The sequence below is a fragment of the Heterobasidion irregulare genome, assembly GCF_000320585.1.
Source record: "Heterobasidion irregulare TC 32-1 unplaced genomic scaffold scaffold_03, whole genome shotgun sequence".
Taxonomy (NCBI): Eukaryota; Fungi; Basidiomycota; class Agaricomycetes; order Russulales; family Bondarzewiaceae; genus Heterobasidion; species Heterobasidion irregulare.
In genome coordinates this window covers 2,773,185-2,794,578 of record NW_009258199.1, presented here as the reverse complement: position 1 = coordinate 2,794,578, position 21,394 = coordinate 2,773,185, and the positions used below count along the sequence as shown (strand labels likewise).

The following is a 21,394-nucleotide window of genomic DNA, read 5'->3' as shown; positions in this document are numbered from 1 at the left end:
TCGGCCTCCGATTCAAAGCCTTGTGTTGGCTCGCAGTTAAACATGCATGAGCACTTTCTCACTCTCACTGGGCCCTCGAGGCCGTGGGCGCGCTCGCGGGTCGCAGAAAGCGACCATCTACCCCACCGCTCTTGTACATGTGCACATACATATATCATTCACGACTCTCAACCTTGACCCAGCCACAAAGACGAGCTCCGTTACCCCCCCTCGACTGTCGAGGCTTGAGGTTCGGGCTCAATCTGAATGTTCGCGATACACCACGTCTTTATTCAGAGCGATATATTTATGTATTACATGCACATGGGGTCATACGCCTGAGGACGACGAACATACGGCTCGCATCTCGACCGCCGCGTTGAACACCGCCCGAGAGCACCCAGATAGATGCCCGAGTCAGAAGAGACGGAGGGCTCGCTCGGTGGACTGCCTAGATCTATCAGCGCCGTCACATGAGAAAAGTAGACGACCCACCGGCGCAGACGACGCGGCGCCTGCATCCGTCGATCTGCATCCTCGCTCGCTCGTTGTGAGCCAGCGCGGTGAAATGCAGCAGTCGCTTGAAGAAATTAGAGAGGGAGAAAAAGCCTCGCCCGAAGGCGAGAGGGAGGAAAAAATTACGGTGCCGCAGTGTTGCGGCACCTGGGGAATGCGAGCCCATCCGCACTCGGATCCCACCCGTGCGTATAGATGGGTCGTCTTCCAACCCCGGGATATACATTCTGCTAGAAAAAAAACTAGCTGCGTGCCCGCCCACAACCGGTGCCCACCCGGCGTGTTTCGCAGCCAAGGCACGAACTTACGCCTGGGACACAACGCGAGGCCGTATGATCCCCGTCGCTGCAACCACCGGCGCCCTTGCCGCCACCTAGAGGCCAGACCCACGACTCTCCATAGCTCACCCGTCGACCAAGGTGGGTCCACCGGGGGCGGTCACGCGGCCCCGAAGGCACCGGCTCCAATACCACCCGCCTTTCCCTAGCCTTGGGACGGTGGGGCCCGACCGCACCCTGCAAGCGGAGAGCGTCTTACAACGGGATCCAACCGATGCGCGAGCTGGACCTCCTGTGTGTAATGCAGCGCAGGCCGCCCCGAGGGGCGGGCTCGAAAGCCACGATGGCATCTAGAGGGGAGTGGATGGGTTAGAACGGATGTCGACGTGCGATCGGAGAGTAGCGAGCTCACCATTTTATTCCATGCATTCCTTTCATCTCCCTCGTGGAGGCATCTGAAAGGACAAGGCCGCGAGTGAGCAGCGGGTCTGAGAACGAGGAGCAATCGACGTACATATTTCCCATTATCCTTCTTTATTCTGCCAGCCATGCGTGCCCATGTGAACACAAAATTCGATAAGAAGCAGATGGACGTACTTTATATTGTCTTGAGTTTTGTATGCTTATATGCGTAGGGTCTGAGGGAGAGACGTCATTGAGGACAAGGTTGGAGAGATGAGGTGATGAGCGACGTACCGTGTTAGGACCCTCGCTAACTGAGCCATGCCCATGTGAGTGTGGGTCATGACTATTATCGTTGATCCATGCCACAGGATTGTGGACTTGCCGGCGATGTTATATATATTCTACGCACCGTCAGCGAGGAGAGGGACGGCGACATACATACGCCGTGGTAGGTGGGCCACACGCCCTTGACGAGGCATGGGCATGGAGAATTGCCTCCGTCGAGGCCACTAGTGGCGGATGGTGTGAGCGGACGCGGAGTGGGTGGCACGGGCACAGGCATGCCGAAGGGATTGTGGTGGTCGAGGGAGAAGAGGCGATGGAGTCCAACTGGTGTGAGGGGGAGCCTTATATACAGGACGCGGAGACGGTCATGCCGGCGGACCTTCAAGAGAGAAGGGAAGCCAGTTCATACTCAGCCGGGTGGATTCGGAACATGATGGAGACGTGATAGAGAGGATAAGGGATCAGTAAAGTGGACCCACAGTCGATGGCAAACTGACGCCTGTGCACGGACCACGAGGAGGCAAGCCCACCCGCTTTTTTGTTCTCCCGGTGCTCTTTTGCGGCAGATAGCTTTTTTCGTCGGTCCGGCTCAAATGAGGCGTGTAAGGAAGGGAGGAGTCGGTGGCAGACCTCGAGCGAGGGCTCGTCGAGCGCCGCTCCGGGAACGGCACCGGGGGCGAACCGACGAGCGAACCGTCGCCGTAGCACCTATTCAAGTCGGATTTTCAATGCGGCCCAGTACATGTCAACGATGTCTGCCCATACCTATGCATCTAATCAGCCGGGCGCCATCTGGCATCCTCTCGAAAACCTTGGTGGCACACGACTGTCGTTTTTTTAGCTTCAAGCCGGTTCTTGAGGCGCATCGCTCACGGAAGCCCGTCCCAGTTCAGCAGCGGATGCAATTTCAGCATCAATAATTGACCGGTTCTTCGTGATGTCAGGTTTGCAAGGCGTTGTGGAGCGGGGGAAGGGGGGTTAAATTTCATACAAGGCAGTCAGTACGAACAACACTCAATGTGCCAGAAGAAACAGAGCGTGCGGGATGCAGATCATACGAGAACGGTGTTCAGTCCTCCTCACGCTAGCCTCCCGACACGCAGAGGAAACTGCGTCCCTTCCTCCCCTTCGATTGTTGGGCGCGACATGATCGCCACCTTCGTCTTGATTTTCGTCTCGGGTCCGTCACGGAGCTCGAACGCGAAGTTGCGCACCAGCACAGACAGCACCGCCTGATAGCCACGACAGGAAAAACGACAAAAAAGAAACATAAGAGGAATCGTTCGGCACACGCAGTCGGCCACAGCCCTCTCCTACGTACCTTGATCTCAACGAGCGCGAAGTTCTTCCCGATGCAGATTCTAGGGCCATCGAAGAACATGAGCAGATGACGGTGCCCCGATATCTCTCTCGCGTGCGCAGCGTCGGGTTCGACGCCGGCGAGCCACCGCTCGGGCCTGAAAGCTTTGGCATCCGGTCCCCAGACATCTTCTGAGAGATGAATCGCGCGGATCGGCACCGTGATGATCGTTCCGCGCGCAATGGCGATGCGATCTGTCGTCGCACCGCCTGCCGCTGCGAGTGCAGGCAGGCTCAGGGGCACCACGTCGTCTTCCATAGCCTGTCGCAGGGGTGGCTAGTCAGACATGAAGAGCGCACGGGCAATCTAGGCGATGATGCGTACCACGCGGCTAATCTCCCCTACCGGTGCATGAGTACGTAGCGTCTCGTGCACGATGGCGTCGAGGTACGGGAGGCTGTTCGTCAACTGACTCCATGTGGGATCACCTGCGCCGAACTGTGCCAACTCCTCGCGAAGCTTTGTCTGGATTTCTTGGTTCTTCGACAACTCAATCAGTGCCCACTGCAGCATTTGGCGTTGCATCCGGTCAGTGCTGTCTGCCGTAATGGAAAAAGGCGACTAGAATGGCGCACGGTGAGGCTGACTGGAGAATAGATATGGTCAGTGAACAATGAACAAGCGTAGAGAAGGGAACGAGACTCACTGGATGTTGTCTCGTATCCCGCTAATAGCATCACGTTCATCTACAGGTTGCGATACTTCAACATGCCGCGTGTGTCGTCGTACACGATGCAAATGACTCACTTGCGCCATGATCTCGTCCTGGGTGATTACTTCCTCATTGCCCTCCGCTTTTACTGTCCGTGGTATCGCTGAGCTCTGTTCCCAACCGCAAGAAAAGGGAAATCGACGTACACAAGAGCCCTATGACTGACTTCCCCAGATCCTTCTCTCCTGCCTTGCGCGAGCGCTCGAGCATGACGTCTGCAATCTCCCCCATACTCCGGTTGAGCGTTCGCACCATGCGTTTACGGTGTGTCGGGAGCTTGATTAGCCATGGGATGACTGGGGCGAGAACGAAGATGATCCCCTGCAGAGTGGAGACCATACTATGGCCGAAGGCATCGAATACCGCCGCGACGGTCGGCTTCTCTCCCCGCAGCGTGCCGAAATCGTGAGCAAACCCGGCGAGGCCAATGCTGTCGAGCCTGCGCGCATTCGTTGAAAGTCACAGATAATAAGCAGGAGGGGTGGTGCTTACGAGACGTGGTTCATCCTATAAATACGATAATCTGTGTGAGCAATTCAGGTGGAACTGGATTTGGGAGGAGGTACCAAGTCTGAATGTCAATCACGCTCTCGCCTGTCGCACCCGCTTCGAAGAATCCATCCCACTCGGCCTTGACCTATTTGAGGACCTGTGGTCAGCACGTCACTCGATAACAGAAATGGCTGGATTGACCTTGTATGCAGAATCAAAGAAGATCGGGGTCAGCCGCCGAATGGTAACGTTGCTGAACGCGGGAGCGAGGGTTTTGCGCTGGCGTTTGTGGGAGTCGCCATCGGCCCAAAGGAGTCCTTTTCCGATCTAGAAGAAGATGTGGAAACGGTCGCGTTCGGAAGCGTAGAAAACGCCGAGCCAGCGTGCGCACTCACCATGTCCTGGATCGCGAGCTTGGCCAGGTTGGATTTGAAGTACCCGTATGTGTCCCGCGCAGATCAGTGTGCGATCGCTTTCGGGTCCATGAGCACGATGCTGTGAGTGCCGAACGCGGCGGGCAACGCGTACACGGATCCGTGCGCGCGCGACCAGCCTTCGTACAGGGCTGCGGAGTCGGCCGCAGCCCGCAGGACGCGACCGACGCCAAAAAGCCAGCTCGGGGAGGGTGGACCGGGAAGACGCGTGGTGTGCGCACATCTGCGGAGAATCTTGAAGACCTGTGAGAGCCCGACGATGGCGAGGAGAGAGAAGAAAACATTGGTAGGTGTGCTGAATGTGCCAAGGGAGGGGCTCATGCTTGAAAAGATGAGTCTGGTATGCTTGGTTCGCCCGCAGCGACACAACCATATATATATATCGTGTGCGTCTACAACGTCCTTCGCATTGATGATATTTGTAAGAGCGCACGGTAGCGTACGGCCACCGCTTTGTCAGATTAATGGATCAACATCCCAAACTGAAAATTTTCTGTCTTTGCGCCTTCGAGGTGGAAGCCTGCGGAAGCATATGAAGCTTTGTCAATGGCTGCCAACTGTTTTCTGAGCTGTTACTCCCCTGCTCGAACTATGAGTGACATGAATCGAATACATATACCATGCCTCACCGCTTGCATGTCGATGCTCCTTGACTCATTGAGCTCTGTGCTGGCTGGCTGCGTTGCCGGTCTGGATACGTGTCTTCTGCGGCTTGCTTGATCATCGTCTTAATAGGTGTGATACCAAGGCACATACTCATCAGGAGGTATCAGGCGGCTGATCACGGGGGTTCTTGCATCGATCCTGGATCGCCAGTGATCTATATACTGTTGCGGACAGCCAAAGTCGATAATTTAAATGACCCACGTTTCGGATATCCGAAAAGTACCAGAATCGTGAGCACTTGACCAGGGGAGCCCGGCAAAAAAGTTTGAGGGAAATCCCACGAGCCGTTCGTCCAAAAGAGGTATTCTTCAAAGTTTTCAGGTGAGTCGTAGTCGTCCCAGCCCTGAATTGCACACGTTGTCTCCGTCCAAAATGCCAGCTTCCACGTCCGAGTCGCCAACTCCTGCCTCGTATCAGACATATTTGCTGCTCCTGCTTCTGAAAGACGAGAGGCCGCGTGTCCCCAGTACACGTCGCAGTCCAGGAAGGGAATACAGCTAGGAGCGTACCACTGCTGCTCTTTCAACATGCCTCGCCTGCGTGTCTTCACATTCATGAGCATAGCGTCGGTCAGACCGCCTCAGGCTAGATGTCGCAACCCAGCGGCACTTGGCTTATCACACCGATGGCAGGTGCGGCAGCGCGTCGAGCGTCATCAAGCCGTCGCAAAGCTCATTGTGCCCCGCGCCTCTGAGGCGCACTTCACGCGGAGGCGCCGAGGCTGGTGAGGGCGCTCGACACACTATCTCGAGACGGACTTCCCATGCAGGGCACGATGCCTGTCGATGAGCTCCTTGCCTTTGCAGACACGCTAGAGAGCAATGCCGCCGGCATGCACAAGCCCGCAGCTTCCGCGGAGACAATGTCGGTCGGCGACGATGAGTTTGGGCCTCAAGCCGTTGAGCAGGAACCGATCGCGACCCACGGTGCCGCCCCGCTACTGGGCTTGTCGCCAGCTCTATAGTGATGTGAAAACAGAGAACGCGCACGCACACTGCAGAGCACAGGGCGTCGTCGACGGTGGTGGTAGGATGATAAAGGGCCAGATTGAGCTGGCGTCCTATGAGATCACCCGGCATTCTACTCTTGGCTGACGCCTGAGCGGAGTGACAGAACTCGATAGAACATAGGATGTGGGAGCGTGTGCCGCAAGTGGAGGGTCGTCCTGCCCGTCTCTATCGTCACAGATGCCGCAAGAAGGTGTAGTGCTCGTCACGGTACGATGTGTAGCAGGCCTTGTGTACTCACGTTACGTTAGTTGCTCTCCGGCTCGATCTACGACGAGTGACATGAACATACAGGTCCTTATCATCCCAGTTGGTCTTGTAGCTTCGGACAAGATCGTCTGGGTCCAAGGGAGGGAAATTCTGTCCCACTGAGCATGGCCTTTTGAGCAATATGCTGAGCACTTACCTCACCGAAGTTGGTTCTTGTTGATACATATGTTTCACGGAGTTCTTGATCGTTTGAGTCGACGGCAGGACCAAGAACGAACCTCGTAGGATGACCCAAGACCTCGTGGGCTATCGCGACCATCCTTGTGTCTATCCTGAATCTCTGGACCGTACCAGCGCTCAGCGCTCAGCTTCATGGCTTGGAATGGCTCATGCATGTGAGCATTTGTGACGCTTGCTATGCGTCGCACACCTTTTCACGTATGATCCGTGAATTTTGAGCCTTCTGCTTGGCGAGCCCCGAGCTGAGCGCCGGCGTGCTAGATGTAATGGGGGAATGACCCACCTCGTATCCTTGGATTGGGGGAGACATGCTGGCATATGAATCATGGCAGACTTCCTCTCAGTCCCACAAACTTCGTACACCATTGGACGATGGATGTGACTCGGACCTCATCAGAGAACTCCTCTCCGCGTTGCGCGATGAGAAGAGTGCGGGAACATGTGGTCTCAGCGAGGCTGGCTAGGAAGGGCCTTACATAGAACAACATCGATTGAAAGGGTCTGCATGATTACGTCGAGGAAGGCTCCTAGGCTGACCAGAGTGGGAGAACACGCGGACGGCGTTCTCAATGCGGATGGGATGCAGCTCCAAGGTCCATACCCATTGACGCTGGGAGAAGCCGGCGAGCGAGATGACAAAAGTCTCTGAGACAATGATTGCCCGTGAGAGTGTTCTTTGTGTGAGATGAAGTCAAGAAAAGCAAACACGTACACGTTGGGATGGACTCACAGTATGAACAATGGTCGTTCTGTGCTCAGTATGTCCTCCCTGGTGCTTCTTATGAGTGCATGGTCAGCCGAGTGCATTTGAGACAAAGCAGAGTCCGTCTCGAGCTACAACGGGCTCGTCGAGTACGTTCGAGGCGACTCAGTCGAGAGGAAGCGAGCCTCTCGCGGACATCGTAACGATGCAACGTGGTGATGCGGGCGCACGCGTCCTGTATCGCGGTGACTTGTTCAATATTCATGGCGCATGATGTGCTTTTGACGCGCGTCGGGAACGATGAGAGGAAGCGGACGTCGCCAATTGCGTGCGCGCCTCCTTCCTAATGTGGCCACGACGCGCGACACTGACCGACGCGGGTCTGTTCTCACGCTCGCGTCGCCGCCCTCACTGTGCGCGACAACAATGCCCGGTGGGTAAGTACTGTAGATATCTGTATACATCAGATCTGCCAGCATACGCGAGCGCTCGTCGCGGCCGGCCCCAGCAGTGACCAGAACTGGATGCCCTGAATCACGAAAGGTCAGTGCAGCGCCTCGCGTCCATGTCACCGTGTGCGACTTTTTCATGAATCAACTACGGGGCTCATTTTCACCAACGAGAGTATAAATACCAGACTCCCATCCTCTTTCGAATCACCCCAATCCCACTTCACCTGAAAATTGACTAAATTATAACCCAGACGTACCTGCGCCAGATGTCCCAGAACGCCGAAGCCGAGGCGTTCTTCGCAACGCGTCGCTAGCCTCCCCAGCGGGCCCGGCGTGTCTCTCGATGCTGTTCTCCAGGCATTGCTCGACGATGAAGCTGTCCTTCGCAGGCTCTTTGCCACCAATAAGGCCCTCCGCGCCTCGTCGATATCCATGTCGGCCTCGTCGATGTCTTCGCCGCCCCCACCGCTGCGCGCACCACACGCGCCCGCATCGTGCCAGACGACGCTTCCCTCGCTGTCAATTACGTCCTGCCATTTTCAGGCGCGCGCAGACGCAAGGAGGGCGCGTCCACCACCGTCCCTGATCTCAATGCGTTCAAGAAGAGCTGGGGAATCTTCACGGAGGGGTCGCTCTCCCAGCTCACAGACTGGAACAACGTCGTCGCAGCTGGAGGCTCCGTCCTCGCATGCTTGTCACCCCTCCCCGACGCGGCCAAGGCGACCAAGCGGACGATGAGGAAGTATTTCCACGAGACCGCTTTACCCTTCCTCAGATGTCGACTTGTGTCTGTGGGGACTCACCCCTGAACAGGCACGTCCTTCGTGGTTCTTTTTTATTTTCCTCACATTGTGTGACACATCGACAGGCGGAGCGCAAGATCGTGGCTATCTACGAAGCGGTGCGCGACTCTGTGCCCTGGGACGTCACCTGCGTCCGCACCAAGCACACCGTCTCCATCCATTGTATCTCTCTCTCATCTCCCTTCTCCCCTTAAGTCCTGACCCTTGACCCACCCAGCACACTACCCCTACCGCTGCACCCAGATCGTCCTCCGTCTATACCGCTCCTCCGCCGAGATCCTCGCCGGCTTCGACGTCGACGCGCCCTGCTGCGCGTACGACGGCGCCCGCGTCTGGGCGAGCCCGCGCGCGCTCGTGGCCATGATACGGCAGTGCAACACCGTCGACGTCGCGCGCCGCTCGCCCTCGTACGAGGCCCGTCTCGCGAAGTACGCCGCGCGCGACTTCGAGGTGTACGTCCCCGCCCTGAGGCGCGCCGACGTGGGCCCGACGGTGCGCGTCCTCCTTGAACTTCTCCCTTCCCGTTCTCGTCTCTGTGCTCACGCGCTTTGGCGCAGATCTTCGAGCGCGCGACCACGCGCATCTAGGGCCTCGCGCGCTTGCTCGTCCTCGAAAAGCTGTCCAGCCCCGAGTCGCGCGCGCAATACCTCGCCGAGCGCGGCACGCTGCGCGGGCGCCCCACGGCGAACACCTACCGCGCCGTGCGCCGCGCGCGCCAGTACAAGGGCGACCTCAAGTCGAGCCTCGCAGGCGGCAGAGGTGGGGTGCTTGAGATGAGCGACTACGAGACGGTGGCGCTGCATGTCCCTTACGGGCCCGGCTGGGACGCGAAGCGGATCGAGAAGCTCGTGTTTAAGACTGTGAGTCTCCCGCTCCGTGCGCGGGTGTCTCTGCGGGTGTTGATGTATCTTTTTGTGGGCGTTTTGTAGGATCTCAGAATCAACAGTATGTTCTGGTTTCTGTGCGTACGGAGGAAATCTGACAGCGTCGTTCGATAGCGCCGTTCAATCCGAAGAACAAAGGGCGCAGGCTACACAGACATCCCGCGTTCTTCGGGACCATGGAGGAATGCCTCAATGACTGCTGCGGGGTGAGCGAGCCAGCTGCCCCGTCCGGAATCTGCGGTCTGCAGACTCGCCTCCTGATGCACGGCCTTGCTAGCACTGTCCTGAACCTCGTGATGCAGAGGAGCACCAGTTGCGGAACGAGGAAGATAAATCGTGCATCCGCGGACGCGTCGCGTGAGTCCCTCGGTTGTCCGTCTGCCCGTTCGCATTGCTCTGACCCCGTGCCTCCGACCCCGCACGCCTCTGACCGTCCGCCCGCGCGCGCGCGCGCCCCGCCAGGTTCATCGCCGAGGATCCAGGCCGGCAGACCCTCTCTGGCAGCTTCAACCCAATCTCCGACGGCGAATGGAGCGAACAAGCCTACATCCTCTCTACCGCGCGCCTCTTCGCCGCCATCGCCGGGCGCGACCGCCCCGCCGTGCGGGCGCTCCTCTCCGCGGGCGCGCGCCACGACGTTGATAGGCGGGACCACGTCGGGCGCACGCCGCTACACGTCGCTGTGTTGTCGGACGCGGGGGATATAGCGTGTGACCTGGTGGACGTGGGCGCGCGTATGTCTGCGCGCTTGGTTGGGGGATGCTCGGCGCAGCGGGATATGACGGGCGTGGTGAAGAAGATGCTGTTGCAGTCCAGCAATACTACGCTTCACTGACCAGAGTCATCCTCGAATACATCCCTTCCGAGGGGCTCTACATAGAGAACGGTGTAGGGCAGACACCGCTTGACATCGTCACTCAGCGGTATCTCACAACACGGACGGGGAGCAGGAACATCATGCCTAGAATGAACGTCCTGCCTCGCCCTATCTCTGGACTCGGTCCACCCACACACCCATTGTTTCAGCAGGAGGCGCAAGTCCAGAAGCTGAGGGCCACGCTAAACGATCTGCTGGAAGACGGGAAGCTCGTACGGGACACGAAGCTCACCAACGAGCTGCTCGCGTTCGCAGACAGGATGGAGAGCAAGCTCGCCGCTGCCCAACCTGCCAAGCAACCCACGAATGTCACGACTGAACCTGTGCTCGACCCCCCGATGCCCATGGCTGACCTGGATGCCACCTACGCCGCCATCCTAGATGCGGTCGCTGCCATGCCCGGGCACCGGCAGCTCGTGCACCTCCTGGACGTCCAAAAGTCCGTCAAGGCGCAACTGCGGTCGTACCGACCCGCGGTCGACATCGGGCGCGCGTTCGAGCAGAAGATGAAGGAGAGCGATGGCTTTGAGCCCGCGATCGTCGACGGCAGCGAGAGCTCGCTGCCGGTCAGCCAACTGAGTGCCTTGACTCCACAGCTTCCATTTTACTCCATCCTTCACCACCGCTGAATCCTGGTGGCCGCTTGACGTTTTAGTAGCAATTGTGCGAATAGTCACTAGTCACTGTTCATTTTCTATGTACACTAGTATACTCGTACTGTCCATCCAATTTCATTCGCCTTGTTTCTCTCTGCCTGCAAGCAAGCCCCCGCATCCGTGGCCTTGTACCCGCAAAGTCTACGATCGTCAGCTTCCGTGCTTGGGGAACGATGAACAATGTCCTTTATGAAATACTCTATGGACCCAACAAATACACGCATTACACAAATCGACTCGAATCGAAATAATCTACTCCTCGGCGCCGGGGACCTCCCATACGACCTCTTCCACCAGGACTTCCGGTCCGCGCGCCCTGCGGTCCCTGGTGTCTCTCCAGCCCGCCCACACGCTGAGCCCCAGCGCGACGACGCACGCGCCGAGAGTGAGGTACAGCGACGCGACGTAGCAGTCCCGGCCGTCGAGGCACTGGTGCGCGGACGGCAGCCCAGCGCGGCGCATCAGCCGCAAACTCGAAGGCGCATCGGCGGGGAGCAGCGTCGCGTTCGCGGGCGCGGAGGCGCGCGGCGAGTCGTGCGCGTCGAGGTTGCGCCCGAAGGCGAGAGAGAAGAGGTTCCCGCCGATGACGGGCGAGAGCGAGACGTATCCCCAGTTCTCCGAGAAATGCGCTACCGGGCGCGCTGGTCAGCAGGTGTGCGCAGGGCAGGGCGGAGAGGGGAGGGAGGGGAAAGAGTGGCCGCTCACCGAGGCCGAACCACTCGATGCAGATCGTGGGGAACAGCCCGAACATGCTGCCGTACGCGAGCCCGAGCAGTGCGCTCGCGCGCCAGAGGTGCCGCACGTCGTCCATGCCGAGCGTGATGGCCTGCGAGAGCACGAACAGGCCTGCGACGGCCGTGATGCAGACCGAGCGCGGATAGTGCAGGCGCGACTTTGTGAAGTCCGCGGCGACGCCGACGAGGATGCGCCCGATGAAGTTCATGATGCTGATCATGGAGACCTGGGCCGCCTGGAACGCAGCCGCGGCGACTTCGTCGTAGGACGTGTTGTCTTTGGTGTACAGGGCTTGCGAGATCGATCCTACGTTGTTGATGTCTGATGCGCAGGTCGTCCCATGATTGCTATGCACTCAGATGGAGAGAAACTCACACATAAGACCTGTGCCGCTCACTGCTTCCAAGTTAGCCTTGATGCACCAGGATATAAAGAGGGGGAGAGGGCGTACGCAGCATGCAGATACTGAACATCAACCAAAAGTCCCCTGATGTCCAAAGCGCGCGCCCGCTGATATCAACACCATATCCCTGAGCTGATTTCTCGAGCTCCCCGCGCCGCGACGCCGCGGCGCTCCTCGAGCGGCTTCTATGGATGCTCCGCAGCCCGTCGGCCGACGCGGATGGCGAAAGCTCTACCGAGTCCGCGAGCGCCGTACGCGAGGCAGCGCCAAACCGTTGAGGCGACTGAGACGGTCTATGATGCTCGTACGGCTCTTCCTCGCTGTCCCCGCTGTCGTCCACACTCGAAAGGAGATGTGTGTGGCTGCTGTTGCGTTGCTCAAACACGCCTGCGGTCTCGTTCGTTGAGAGCCGTTGGTATTGGTCTGCCGCGCCGTGCTCGAGCGTGTGCGTGTCGTCGCCGGCGGGCAGGGGGATCGGACGGATGAAGAAAAAGCCAAGGATCATAGGAAGGGAGGTCCCGAGGGCCAGGATGAGCAGGAACCGCGACGTGTCTCCGGGAAAAAAGATGTGCGAGAGGGACGTGAAGAAGAACGCGGAGAGGCCGAAGCCAGAGATGACGACCCCCACGGCAGTCGCGCGCAGACGGTCGGGGAAGCTCTTCGCCGTCGAGTTGATCGCGCTCGTCAAGCCTGCATTGCCTCCGAGGCCAGTGAGGAACCCGCAGAGGATCATGAGCGACAGATGCATATTGCTGAGTCTCTCCCCTTCGTCGAGCCCCGCATCGTACAGACTGCGAATCCCTGAGTAACCCGCTAGCAGGCACACGAAGGCGCCGATGAGGAGTATCTGAGGCCCGCGTGAGTCAACTAGCTTGCCCCATACGGGACCGCTAGTGTACACGCCCACTATATAAGCACGATGAATTCATGAAGACGAAACGGTTGATAAGAACCTCCACGAACCGTTCCCTGAGAGGGCTACGAGGTTCAATTGCGTATGTGAGAGGTGCAGGCGGGATCCTAACTGTGGTGCGTATGCTATTAAATCGGAACAATCAGTCCCGAATCAATCTCGTGAGAAGGCAGGGCAGAGAATCCCGGTGTCTCCTCTTTTCTGTATGTAGATCAACTCTACATCCAGACTTTCTATCAAATGTAGATGCTCTGTGCCTGGAGCAATGCACACATGCTGAGTTGCAAATAGCGTGTAGCAAGCGTCGCCAAGAAGGCTTTCTAAAATGTTCCATAGATATTCGCCTGCGCAAAGGAGTTGAGAACTCATAGAATAAACGAGTATCCGTGATATTCCCTCAGATATCTTGCATGGATCGCGTGGATACTGCGTCGTTGCAAGAGCTACCGCAGCATACCGCAGCATACGTCTCGCATGGGGCTGCTATCTGTGCTCTGAACGTTTGCGGAAAGAACCTGTCACTCACCGGAAACGACCTGGCACGACACGATGCGTTCCGCAAATAGCACGGGGTAAACAAAGGACCCCGGAGCAAACAGAAGAGACTTTAGACGCACATAGTTTGTTCCGGAACTCAAGGCAACCAATAGAGATGTGAGCAGAGTTGCGAGTCTAGGCAGACTGAGAAGGCTCGGCGCGTCGGCCATGAACCGATTAGTTCTGTGCTAAGCTTCGATTTGAGGTAGGATAATGAAGAGCTCTAGTACGCTGCAACGGTTTTGCACGATGTCTTGTCCGACGGCCAACAGAGGTCGAGATGAGAGTTGGAAAGGAGCGTGAGTGGGAATGTGCTGGCGTGGAATGGACAAATGATAAGAAAGGAGCGCTCACGGTAAAGTGCATCATGGTGACCGCGGCTGCGAGCGGCCCGGCCTCTTACTTCATTGCCATTTCGGGATATTCACCACTCCCGACTCATCCGCCATCTCGACTTCATCCACGACTTATGCTCGATTGTCCCTCGGTAGCCGTTCGCCCATCACGAGTATTTCGTGAGCTGCAGCGTAATTTCCAGGTCACGATTGCCGACATAGCCTCGCCTGCAGCGCTTGTCGCGTGCTGGTATCTATCCAGTGAAAAGCGAGAACCACCAAGGAGGAGATCAGACCCGGATTCGCGATTTCCTCAGAGAACGCCTTGTCGCGTTACATGACTAGTGCTGATGTGGTTTCAGACTGGTTTCAGCGACGCTGGAGCCGTGGAATCTGGCCTTGGATGGGTCAATATCGATTACGACCACTCGCGTGATGACGTTCGTAAAGTGTGGACTCCCATCTGCGCTGGTCGTGTTCATCATAAACCTTTGAAACTGTAGACTGTGGCAGAGTGTGTATGTGAGGATCCGGCACTTTCACGGCGGATGGCTACTGGAGGAAATGAGTTCCTATGATTCCAGCCTCCGAGATGGTGAGCACCCCTGGTCCCCTCCAGATAGTAAAGAGACCGAGAATAACATGATAGATGATTCTTTCATGATCTACTGACTGGCACACACGCGCACTTTGAGATGTTAGACTAACCGCAGACGACCTCGCGCCATCATCCTCCAGTATCTCCCACGTGTACAGGCCCTCGCTCAACAAATGCTGGAACAGGCGACTCCGACCAAGAATTGATCGGCACGCACTCGCTGCGGACGAGCTTTTTCAACCTCAACATGGATAAATAGCATGTTTTGTCCTCGCAGTGGGACGCCGTACAGTTGTGGCTCGAACCGGTCCGTCGTACAGAGTACACACTCAGTCGCAGCTCGGTCTCAGTGTACATACCCCGTCGCGTCAAACCTTTGCTTCGCCCTCGGCCTGATTCCAGCTCACCCGCTCACACCACATCCATCGTACGCACCGCGTCGTCTTTGGTCACGAGCGCAAGACCGACGACCGCGTTCGGAGAGGCGCCAGGTGAACCCTCCGCTCCAATCGCATCCGCATCCTCCTCGACAGCAGGCTCCTCCTCGACGGTGAATGGAGAGCGCCCTTTGATCTCGAGGCTACCGAAAGCGGTACTGCTCGACCGACCAATGTCCTCCGCTGCATCGATCAAGTCGATCATGGCCTCTGTCAAGTCCTCTGTAGTCTTGGTTAGGTCATCTACAACCTCCTCCAGTAACTCTACCGCGTCCGTGTGATCCGTGCACTCGCTTGCGTTCGCGATCCAAAAGCTGTCGTATACCCTCACCACATTAACTGTCCCCTTTATCCGCATGCCGTCGACTGCCACGTCGCGCACATCATCGCCTGTATCCCGCTCTGATTCGATCTCGAGCTCCATAGAAGTACAAGAGCACCAAATCCGATCTTGTCACCGACGCTACGCTCTGTGTATACCGTTCCTCCGTCTCGTCCTCCGTTTCCACCCCCAGCGTCCGCACGTCGGTCGCGTCCTCCAAACACGCCTGCACCGAATGGCTTCTCGATCTGTGCTCGCTGACGGCCCCCTGCGCGGCGCGGCTGCAGATTAAGGCAGTGCCCGAGCCGCTCAAGAACGCCGTGCTGGTCATGAACGCCGCGGGGATGCTCATGCCGCCGCCCACGGCGCTTCAGAACGGCGACGAAAGAGCGCATGGAGCTGTTGCCGCTGTTCTCTCGTGCGTTTAGGTTCCCATGTCAGAGCCAGAGCCAGAACCGCCGCGCGCGTAGCGCCGGCGCTATTGTACTAAACACGATATATGAAATATTATCACATGGCCTGTCAGACTGTGGAGGGAGGTCGGGAATGAGCAAGGTCAAACATGGGAGCAGTGTGCTCGGCCTCTGCCAGGGCTGCAATCCGCACAAGATTCGTCAAGTACACTATGTTAGTTTTTCTCCTCATTCCCATCTTCTCTTCTCTTCGTTCTGCGTCATTCTCATTCTTTCACTGTCCTCAAAACATGGATAACAGATGCATGGGTTGTGGCTCTAATCGGTACAAGTCACAACGTGCCCTCACCGTTCACCAAAAGAGGTGCAAAGGCTACAAAGACTTCGGGCGAGAGGTAGATGCGAGTAAGCGCGCGTATGTAGAGAAGTTGGAGAGAGAAAAGGCTTTGAAAAGGGCGATGTTAGTAGACGAACACTCACAGGTGCCATCGTCGTCATCGTCGCATGCACCACAGTCGAACGATGTCCCGGTGAGTATCTCTTTCTCAGAGCTCTGACTCGTTTTATTTACGCATCTATCAACAGATCTCTGATAACGACACGATGATTGAGACGCAAAATGCAACGGTATGAAATTTATGAACCTCTGCGCAGAGTATCGTCTAATGCACATGCAGGGCCTTCTGGCAGCCGCACCAGACAACTCGACCACTATTCCCATGGCAAGATCAATACGTTCTGGCCGTTCCTCTCGCTTCCCTGCGCAATACAAGGATTTCCTGCCATCTTCACTCACTCTTCCGCATATCCCCAAGCTACCACCCCGACTTCCACCTCCGGAGTGCGGCCCTTCTCCATCCCCCGAACTACCTGCTGCCATGCCCACCACAGCTCCTCCTGTCTACAACCTGACAAGTTTGGTGCATTGCCGCTATGCTAGGCTACACATGTCATATATCCCGAACAAGAATTTTTCGCTCAGTGAAATATATGATGTATCTGACTCAGTGTCAATTGATGGTCTGACGCCAGTTCCCACGCAGCATTGCATCCAGCACCTCAAACATCAGCATCAACGATGGGATCGCAACCAGCACTTGAACAGGTGAGAACACCACGTCCGCGATACCGATGGCCTAACACTTTTCTGAGTCGACAACACAATCGAGTGCCGAACTCGACCGGCTTGCCACAATAATTCAAGACGCCTCGCTTCAACAAGGAGCATCTCAAGTCGCTTTCTCGTTCAAAAGCAAGAGCAAAGGCATCGACCCTTACCTGGCGCAAGGGTACCTTTCCGATCCGAGGACGGTTGGTACGAAAGCACTTCTCATCATTTTTATTTGTGTCAAATGAGTGCTACCCATGTGCCCAATTTTGGTACAGCTTCGCTGTGGCCATTTTACACGATGTTCGGTGCAAAGTTAAAGTATGATCTTGGCAAGCCGAGCATGCATGTCATCTTCTTGCATACTTCCCTCTGGCGAGTAACAATGTATCTCATTGATAAATCAATATATGCTCACTATATTGGTTTAAGATACAGGAAGACTACATCAAAACCAACCATCGGCAAGTCGGAGAGTGCGAATGTTTGACTCATTGCAAGCATGAGCTAATCCACGAAATATGGGACTTGCTCCTGGATGGCTAGCTCACGCACGCGTACGAGCACGACATGATTGTTCGCTGTGGCGATGGCGCACAGCGTGGTGTATCTGCGCGCCTGTTTGATTACACTGCAAACTATCCTGAAAGGTGGGTCCTTTTGCCCGCTCGAGCTCGGGGCGTTAGTTCTTGTATAGTTTTGTTGATGCACTGCATCCACGACTTATGCTCCACTGGTGACTCGGCAGCTGTCCAGACAACCCATCGCGAGCGCGTCGTGCGCCGCAGCGTCTTGGCTAGGCCACCGCGACTGACGACATCGGCTCGCTTGCAGCGCATGCTCTGCAGCTCGAGACAGACACTGTATTGTCTCGCATGCGCTCCGTGAGGAGCGAGAACCACCAGGGAGGAGATCTGACTCGCATGCGCGATTTCTTCAGAGAACGCCTCGCTGTGTTGCGCGACGAGCGCTGACGAACGACACGCGGTCTCGGCGAGACTGGGAACTTGGAATCTGGCCCTGCATTTGATACTCGATTGCGACCACCCGTGAGACAACGTTTGTAAAGTCCTAACCCCCCTTTGCGCAGATCGTGCTCATCATCAACCTTCGCTTCCGTAGACTGCGCCCGAGCAGCAGTCGGTGCAGTCGGCGTTGGTTACTGCCAGATTCGTAACGATGCGCCTCGACGAAAAAAAAAACATGTTTAACAAAATATGTCGATGCTGGAACATATCATCTTGGCAGTGTACCGGTAGCTGTCTATCTCTCCTCTTATTGTCTGCCCCACTCCTCCCTGTCGTACGCCATCTCCAACTCAAATCTAACGCTCCGACTAAGTCATTTTTTTTCTATAGTTATGAATCTGGCTGTAATACGTGAGGATCAGACGCTTCCGCTGCGAAAGGCTGGCGGGGGGGGGATGGGATCAGCAACGCAATAGATTCATCACATCAGGCGGTCTCCGTGAGTGACCTCTCACTGCCCTCCGCAATTTGTGCAGCCTAGGGCCCCGACAGTCCGCACCAAGTATATCAAGCCTGCTGTATGTTTCCACCAATCGAACGATACGACGTGGGCGATCCCGCTGCCAATAGAGCACAGGTGCTCAGCTCGACGCTCAAGCATTAGGATCCAAGGATCGAACGTGAAGGGGTCTACGCAAGAACTACCGAGATAAGTCGCCTGATACGTGCATGTTGGTCGGGACAGTGGCCAAGCGAGCCGCGAAGCACACGTAACCCGTCGACTCCCGTCGACTAAGATCGGCCAAGCAGGCGGTCAGCACACAACTCGACAAGTTAACAGCCTTCAAGCAGTGTCGACAGACAAGCGGTGAGGAACGTTATCTGCATTAAATTGATGTCATTTACAGATGAAGCAGGACAGGGGCAACTGAGGAAGACGCCTTACTGGCGTTGCGAGAACTTCCTCGGCTCTCCCGTCGAAGACGCAAAGAGTAGTTCTCATTTCTGGGTTTTGATCCGATCTGTAAAATCTCGGGTAAAATGGCCATACGTTCTCACAACCGACAGGGGTACGAGTCACAATCATTAGAAGAGTGTATACACGCACACACATCTATATATATATTAGTCGAACGGTTCCAGACAAAGCAACCGAGTCAACCCACTTCATCATGTCAAGCACGAGCCCATGGGCCCTTGGCTCCCTTGGCCCTCTCCTGACACCTACCAATTTTCTCCTCGCCCTTCTTGTCATCGTCGGGTCATCGCAGGTCTCTAAGATCCTCCACAGAGGTGCGCACACCGCGCGCATTTCCGGGCCACCTTCGCCGAGCTGGCTCTTCGGCGTCGGCCGCATCCTGCGAGCCGCGTCCGACCCCGCAACCATGTACGAAGGCTGGTCGCGCGCGCACGGCTCCGTGTACGCGCTGCCCGCCGCGTTCGGCACGCGCAGGATCGTGCTCATGGACCCTAAGGCGATCTCACACTGCTGTGCGCGAGACACGCACGGGTACTTCAAATACAAGCTGGCGAAGCTCGCGATCCAGGACATGGTGAGCGCACACGCACGCGTTTGAATTACCTCCTTTCCTTTCGAAAGCCGGCCGACTGATGCTAATCCGCGTCCACCGTGGCGGTGGCCTCTTGTAGGTTGGAAAGGGACTCTTGTGGTCTGATGGAGACTCCCACAAGCGTCAGCGCAGGATCCTCAACCCCGCGTTCAGCAATGTTACCATCCGGAAGCTGACCCCGATCTTCTTCGATGTCGGGTACAAGGTTGATTTCTTCGTCTCTACAGTCGAGTGACGCGCCGACTCTGAGTCTTGATATAGGTCAAGACCGCCTGGGACGAGTTCATAGAAGCGGGTACGACAGACGAGAGCGTGATCGACGTTCAGACTTGGTACTTCCTCCCGAATACAGCTTCACCCTAATTGCTCACACTGCTGTATTGATAGGATGAATCATGTCTCGTAAGCGCCATAGCTGTCACTTTTTACTCTATGAGTTGACCGAATGCGTATAGGCTCGACAGCATTGGCCTCGCTGGCTTCGCTCACGACTTTGGCACGTTACGGGGTGAGAAGCCGACCGTCGCGGCGGTATTCGATGCCTTTGGCCATGGCAAGGTCTCCCCTCTGCAAGGGATTATATTCGCCCTCGCCCCCGTAGTGCCCTAGCTAATGAAGCTCCCGACGCATCGCAGGCGCACAGTACGCAGGCTCAACCGGAGTATGGGGGAGATTGCAGATGTCATGCTCGAGCGCTCGCGCAAGGCAGGGGAGAACGATCTGGAGAGGTCAGTCATGGGGCTCTTGTGTACGTCGCTTTTTCTCTCTTGTGGGAGGCAACAGAGCTCAGCGATACTACCCACAGTAAAAGCGGAGGGGAATGAAGAAATCATCACTCAGGACGAGATCATGGCGCAGGTGAGTCATTTTCATCGTGCACGGCAACGCACGTGGCATGTTGAAGCATCACGACCTGTAGATGAAGGTCATGATGCTGGCAGGATACGAGACAACCTCCAGTGAGTCTGGTTCCTTTCGCTCCACCTCTCGATTGGCTTCTGACCATTTCTCCTCGTTAGCCACTCTGACCGTACGTCATTCTGTTTGATTATCCCGCATTGCGGAACCTAGCACTAACCGGGTACAATGCTGAATGGTACAGTGGGCACTGGTCGAACTGTCGAAGAGTTAGACATGCAGACCAGGCTTCGCGACGAGCTGGCAAAACTCGGCGCTGTCGATCCCACCTGGGATCAGTTGACAGACAGCCTGCCATACCTCGATGCCATCGTACACGAGACGCTACGGGTTCACCCTCCGGCGGTGGAGATCAACCGCGTTGTACGATTCATCTCACAGGTTGCTCGTCCATTCGCCTCCTGACTGACCGCCCTTGCAACAGGCCATGGAAGACGACGTGGTCCCCCTGAGCACGCCAACGCGCGCAGCAGCAGGCGGCGCGACGACAGATCGCATCGCGATCGCGCGCGGAACGATCATCACGGTGCCGATCCGCTCCATTCACCTCTCAGAAGATATCTGGGGACCGGACGCCAAGACGTTCAGGCCCGAGCGGTGGCTCAGCGGCGACGAGCCTGCCGCGGCGCGCGCGCGAGAGCTGTCGGGGCACCGCCATCTGCTCACGTTCTTTGATGGCCCTAGAATCTGCATCGGGAAGAGCTTCGCGCTCGCTGAGATCAAGGTACGTATAAGAGTATAAAGCCCGGGCGTGCGCTGAACGGGTTCTCTCCCGTGTTTTATCTCGCGTCTCGGGTATCAGGCGGTACTGTCTGTGCTGGTGCGCAACTTCGCATTCGAGCTCCGTGACGGGCTCGCGACGAAGATCAAAACGAAGGTGGCAATCATGTCGCGCCCGGCAATCGAAGGGGAGGAGGGGATCGAGTTGCCGCTGCGTGTCAGGAGGCTAGTGTGAGCGCTGAGGAGGAGGATTGGACACTGATCCCATATGATCTGCAACGCGCACGCTCTTTTGTTTCCTCCTATACATTGGGTGTTGTTCGCACTCGCTGCCTTGAATAAATTCACTCCCTACTCACCCACTCTACAACGACTTTCAAACCTCTCTGGTACCACGAAAAATCGGTCAAGGCTTGACACCGAAATTCTCTCGATGCTGAGAATGGACAGGCGTCAG

At 56.7% G+C, this 21,394-nt stretch overlaps 11 protein-coding genes across 11 annotated transcripts; 3 read left to right on the top strand and 8 right to left on the bottom strand.

The window, feature by feature from the left end:
- Positions 1–474: 474 nt before the first annotated feature.
- On the bottom strand, positions 475–1,735 carry HETIRDRAFT_473428 (uncharacterized protein; the record flags this gene model as incomplete). Its single annotated transcript, XM_009546045.1, has 4 exons — positions 1,470–1,735; positions 1,371–1,411; positions 1,288–1,312; positions 475–1,126 (listed from the first exon to the last, which is right to left on the bottom strand). A coding segment is annotated over exon 4 (246 nt), but the record flags the coding sequence as incomplete, so codon positions are not given.
- HETIRDRAFT_382351 (uncharacterized protein) lies at positions 762–1,740 on the bottom strand. Its single transcript, XM_009546043.1, has 4 exons — positions 1,470–1,740; positions 1,371–1,411; positions 1,288–1,312; positions 762–1,126 (listed from the first exon to the last, which is right to left on the bottom strand). The coding sequence occupies exon 4, from the start codon at positions 1,121–1,123 to the stop codon at positions 899–901; it is 225 nt and encodes a 74-aa protein (XP_009544338.1). The 5' UTR covers positions 1,124–1,126; positions 1,288–1,312; positions 1,371–1,411; positions 1,470–1,740; the 3' UTR covers positions 762–898.
- HETIRDRAFT_313458 (uncharacterized protein) lies at positions 1,525–1,740 on the bottom strand (the record flags this gene model as incomplete). Its single annotated transcript, XM_009546044.1, has 1 exon — positions 1,525–1,740. The coding sequence occupies one exon, from the start codon at positions 1,738–1,740 to the stop codon at positions 1,525–1,527; it is 216 nt and encodes a 71-aa protein (XP_009544339.1).
- An 802-nt stretch (positions 1,741–2,542) lies between these two features.
- Positions 2,543–4,782, bottom strand: cpm76 (cytochrome P450 monooxygenase 76; the record flags this gene model as incomplete). Its single annotated transcript, XM_009546042.1, has 12 exons — positions 2,543–2,695; positions 2,785–3,084; positions 3,148–3,327; positions 3,399–3,409; positions 3,470–3,509; positions 3,571–3,623; positions 3,682–3,974; positions 4,028–4,042; positions 4,102–4,172; positions 4,229–4,354; positions 4,423–4,440; positions 4,519–4,782. The coding sequence occupies 12 exons, from the start codon at positions 4,780–4,782 to the stop codon at positions 2,543–2,545; spliced, it is 1,524 nt and encodes a 507-aa protein (XP_009544337.1).
- Positions 4,783–5,220: 438 nt separating this feature from the next.
- HETIRDRAFT_425947 (uncharacterized protein) lies at positions 5,221–6,894 on the bottom strand (the record flags this gene model as incomplete). Its single annotated transcript, XM_009546041.1, has 10 exons — positions 5,221–5,288; positions 5,329–5,671; positions 5,751–5,925; positions 6,053–6,085; positions 6,121–6,187; positions 6,223–6,302; positions 6,376–6,402; positions 6,427–6,494; positions 6,623–6,712; positions 6,775–6,894. The coding sequence occupies 10 exons, from the start codon at positions 6,892–6,894 to the stop codon at positions 5,221–5,223; spliced, it is 1,071 nt and encodes a 356-aa protein (XP_009544336.1).
- A 162-nt stretch (positions 6,895–7,056) lies between these two features.
- Positions 7,057–7,391, bottom strand: HETIRDRAFT_171200 (uncharacterized protein; the record flags this gene model as incomplete). Its single annotated transcript, XM_009546040.1, has 2 exons — positions 7,057–7,258; positions 7,315–7,391. 2 exons carry the CDS (start codon positions 7,389–7,391, stop codon positions 7,057–7,059), a joined length of 279 nt encoding a protein of 92 aa, XP_009544335.1.
- Positions 7,392–8,005: 614 nt separating this feature from the next.
- HETIRDRAFT_425946 (uncharacterized protein) lies at positions 8,006–10,261 on the top strand (the record flags this gene model as incomplete). Its single annotated transcript, XM_009546039.1, has 9 exons — positions 8,006–8,045; positions 8,148–8,530; positions 8,608–8,704; positions 8,760–9,034; positions 9,130–9,402; positions 9,472–9,487; positions 9,541–9,632; positions 9,704–9,783; positions 9,889–10,261. 9 exons carry the CDS (start codon positions 8,006–8,008, stop codon positions 10,259–10,261), a joined length of 1,629 nt encoding a protein of 542 aa, XP_009544334.1.
- Positions 10,262–11,124: 863 nt separating this feature from the next.
- HETIRDRAFT_63436 (MFS monocarboxylate transporter) lies at positions 11,125–13,789 on the bottom strand. Its single transcript, XM_009545001.1, has 8 exons — positions 13,628–13,789; positions 13,537–13,546; positions 13,061–13,135; positions 12,481–13,003; positions 12,146–12,204; positions 12,070–12,090; positions 11,665–12,015; positions 11,125–11,588 (listed from the first exon to the last, which is right to left on the bottom strand). Exons 1-8 carry the CDS (start codon positions 13,715–13,717, stop codon positions 11,212–11,214), a joined length of 1,506 nt encoding a protein of 501 aa, XP_009543296.1. The 5' UTR covers positions 13,718–13,789; the 3' UTR covers positions 11,125–11,211.
- Positions 13,790–14,223: 434 nt separating this feature from the next.
- On the bottom strand, positions 14,224–15,634 carry HETIRDRAFT_425944 (uncharacterized protein; the record flags this gene model as incomplete). Its single annotated transcript, XM_009546038.1, has 4 exons — positions 14,224–14,379; positions 14,591–14,656; positions 14,916–15,329; positions 15,350–15,634. The coding sequence occupies 4 exons, from the start codon at positions 15,632–15,634 to the stop codon at positions 14,224–14,226; spliced, it is 921 nt and encodes a 306-aa protein (XP_009544333.1).
- A 167-nt stretch (positions 15,635–15,801) lies between these two features.
- On the top strand, positions 15,802–17,734 carry HETIRDRAFT_116865 (uncharacterized protein; the record flags this gene model as incomplete). Its single annotated transcript, XM_009546037.1, has 8 exons — positions 15,802–15,866; positions 15,954–16,182; positions 16,238–16,279; positions 16,330–16,757; positions 16,822–16,967; positions 17,039–17,139; positions 17,307–17,441; positions 17,561–17,734. The coding sequence occupies 8 exons, from the start codon at positions 15,802–15,804 to the stop codon at positions 17,732–17,734; spliced, it is 1,320 nt and encodes a 439-aa protein (XP_009544332.1).
- A 1,166-nt stretch (positions 17,735–18,900) lies between these two features.
- On the top strand, positions 18,901–21,172 carry cpm104 (cytochrome P450 monooxygenase 104; the record flags this gene model as incomplete). Its single annotated transcript, XM_009546036.1, has 11 exons — positions 18,901–19,281; positions 19,379–19,504; positions 19,561–19,631; positions 19,687–19,701; positions 19,755–19,896; positions 19,935–20,027; positions 20,083–20,157; positions 20,219–20,258; positions 20,402–20,580; positions 20,642–20,941; positions 21,020–21,172. The coding sequence occupies 11 exons, from the start codon at positions 18,901–18,903 to the stop codon at positions 21,170–21,172; spliced, it is 1,575 nt and encodes a 524-aa protein (XP_009544331.1).
- Between the last annotated feature and the right edge of the window lie 222 nt (positions 21,173–21,394).